Raw genomic sequence first — 1948 nt, 5'->3', positions numbered from 1 at the left:
TCAACCCGACAAAAGTGATCTGACAAGAACTGAACCAATAGAAGCCAACCCGACTCAAATCCGACCTACCAGAGGAGCTCTGCTTCGACGCCCCAAGACGTCAGCCCATCCCCTGACAAAAGCCAACCCGACAAAAGTCGATAACTCGATGAAATCTAGAATTTCAAATATCATGATAATAGATTCAAAATCATATCCTTTTTTGCCTACTCTGTTCTCCGTGTTTAGTGAAAGAGAACGAGGGTTAACTCTGTTTTGTGGCACATTTTACTTCTATTCCATGTTTGTACAAAATTTCACCTTCATATAGCGAAAAAGTGTAGATAATTGAACGAGATCGATGTCTATTACTATCAGATCGTCCACTCCCCACCAAACCAAAACAAACAAACTAGACAAGTTTCATAGTTTTCTCTATCAGAGCAGAGCAGTTCAAGTTAAGATGCAGCCTCTGCCGAAGTACTCCATAGAAGCTCCTCCAAGTACTCCGCTCCCAAGTCTTCGAACTCCAACACACTACTGCTGTAGCTGCCGCCGCTGCTGCAGCTACTCTCGGCGACCTTCTCTTTCTTGTCCACTGATGACTTCCTCCTGGCGGAGTGCTTCCTCTTCAGCGCCACCACCGGCGACCCCCCCTGCTCCAGCTCCCGCCACTCCACCCCGGGCAGGGACTCCCTGACCCGGTCCACCGGGAAGTTGAGCACCGCCGCGGGACCGCGCATCGAGAGAGCAGCTTGGTCGTAAGCCATCGCCGCGGCCTCCGCGCTGTCGAACGTCCCCAGCCACACCCGGACCCCGTGCCGCGTAGAGTCCCGGATCTCCGCCGCGAATTTCCCCCACGGCCGCCGCCTCACCCCCCGGTACGACGTCGCCGCAGAGGCCATGCGGAGGAGGAGGAGAAGGAGGAGATGTGGCCGTGAGTAGGGACGTGGAAATCGACCGCTCCGTCGTCAGTTTTTATAGTTGGGCAGGTGGTGGATTTGGGAGGGATCGGAATAGCAGAGATTGGACGCACAAAAAACACGTGGACGACTGGCGGTTTAGTATTTTACAAAAAATCTAAATTAATTCTTCAGAAAAAGCATTAAAATTCGAGAAAAATTCAATCTAAATATGCTCTTTCAGCAGCTTCTGGCGTGCTTCCTCCAAGTGTCTTTCCAGGATGCAAGATCAGTTGACCAAACTTAATATTCTGCAATAAGGACTTCTCCTTTCTATCAACCCTTGCAGGACTCTTTTTTGGATAACGTGATTATATCATCTTGGTATAAATTTTGAAATTTAGATATATGATTCTTTAGTACAAAAGATCATTGTTTTAGGATAAAATACTCCTCGTAATTTACCTATTATATCACTTTGAATACTCAATCAAGCTTTCCAATCTTCTTGGAAGCTCCCTGCACTACTTTTTGGCTTGTTCCAAAGGTTTATTTTGGGGTGCAGCTAGACTAGTAGGAACTGAGAGTTCTCCAAAAGGTGCAATGTTAGGCCACATGCTCCCCCATCTTTGACCTTCACCAGATGCAGAGAACCAAGGCACATATTCTCGTTGGAACAAGATAAGTCGAAAAGAGTGTTCAGATTCCTTGTGTCATTCCGTCGAGCACATAGAGTTCAGTCCCAGGTGGCATGGAAAAACCCGCACAGCCTTGGATTTTCTTTTGGCACGGTTGTGATTTTGTTCCAGGAAGATTCGTTTGTCGTGCACCACTGAGAGATTTCCAGGAAGCGCTCTACTCTCTTGTTGGGATGTATAGCAACCTAGCTATACGAGATAAGATATATAATTTATACTCGAAGTTCAATGCACCTGCTCATTCCACAGTGGCATGCAAAAGAATTAAATATTCGCAATCCAACTCGGGGAGGTGCATGAATCTGAGACTGATCAATCTTTCATGAAATAGTTCTTGGCTTGGAGACTAGCAGAAGGAGTGAATGATAT

The 1948-nt window shown here is 46.8% G+C and overlaps 1 protein-coding gene across 1 annotated transcript; it reads right to left on the bottom strand.

Annotated features, from left to right (window-relative positions):
• Positions 1-240: 240 nt before the first annotated feature.
• On the bottom strand, positions 241-952 carry LOC122012742 (ethylene-responsive transcription factor 15-like). Its single transcript, XM_042569381.1, has one exon. The coding sequence runs from the start codon at positions 882-884 to the stop codon at positions 438-440; it is 447 nt and encodes a 148-aa protein (XP_042425315.1). The 5' UTR covers positions 885-952; the 3' UTR covers positions 241-437.
• Positions 953-1948: the final 996 nt, after the last annotated feature.

The sequence above is a fragment of the Zingiber officinale genome, chromosome 8A (assembly GCF_018446385.1).
Source record: "Zingiber officinale cultivar Zhangliang chromosome 8A, Zo_v1.1, whole genome shotgun sequence".
Lineage (NCBI taxonomy): Eukaryota > Viridiplantae > Streptophyta > Magnoliopsida > Zingiberales > Zingiberaceae > Zingiber > Zingiber officinale.
Note: the sequence above shows the minus strand (reverse complement) of the source record. Positions and strands in the feature narration are given on the sequence as shown.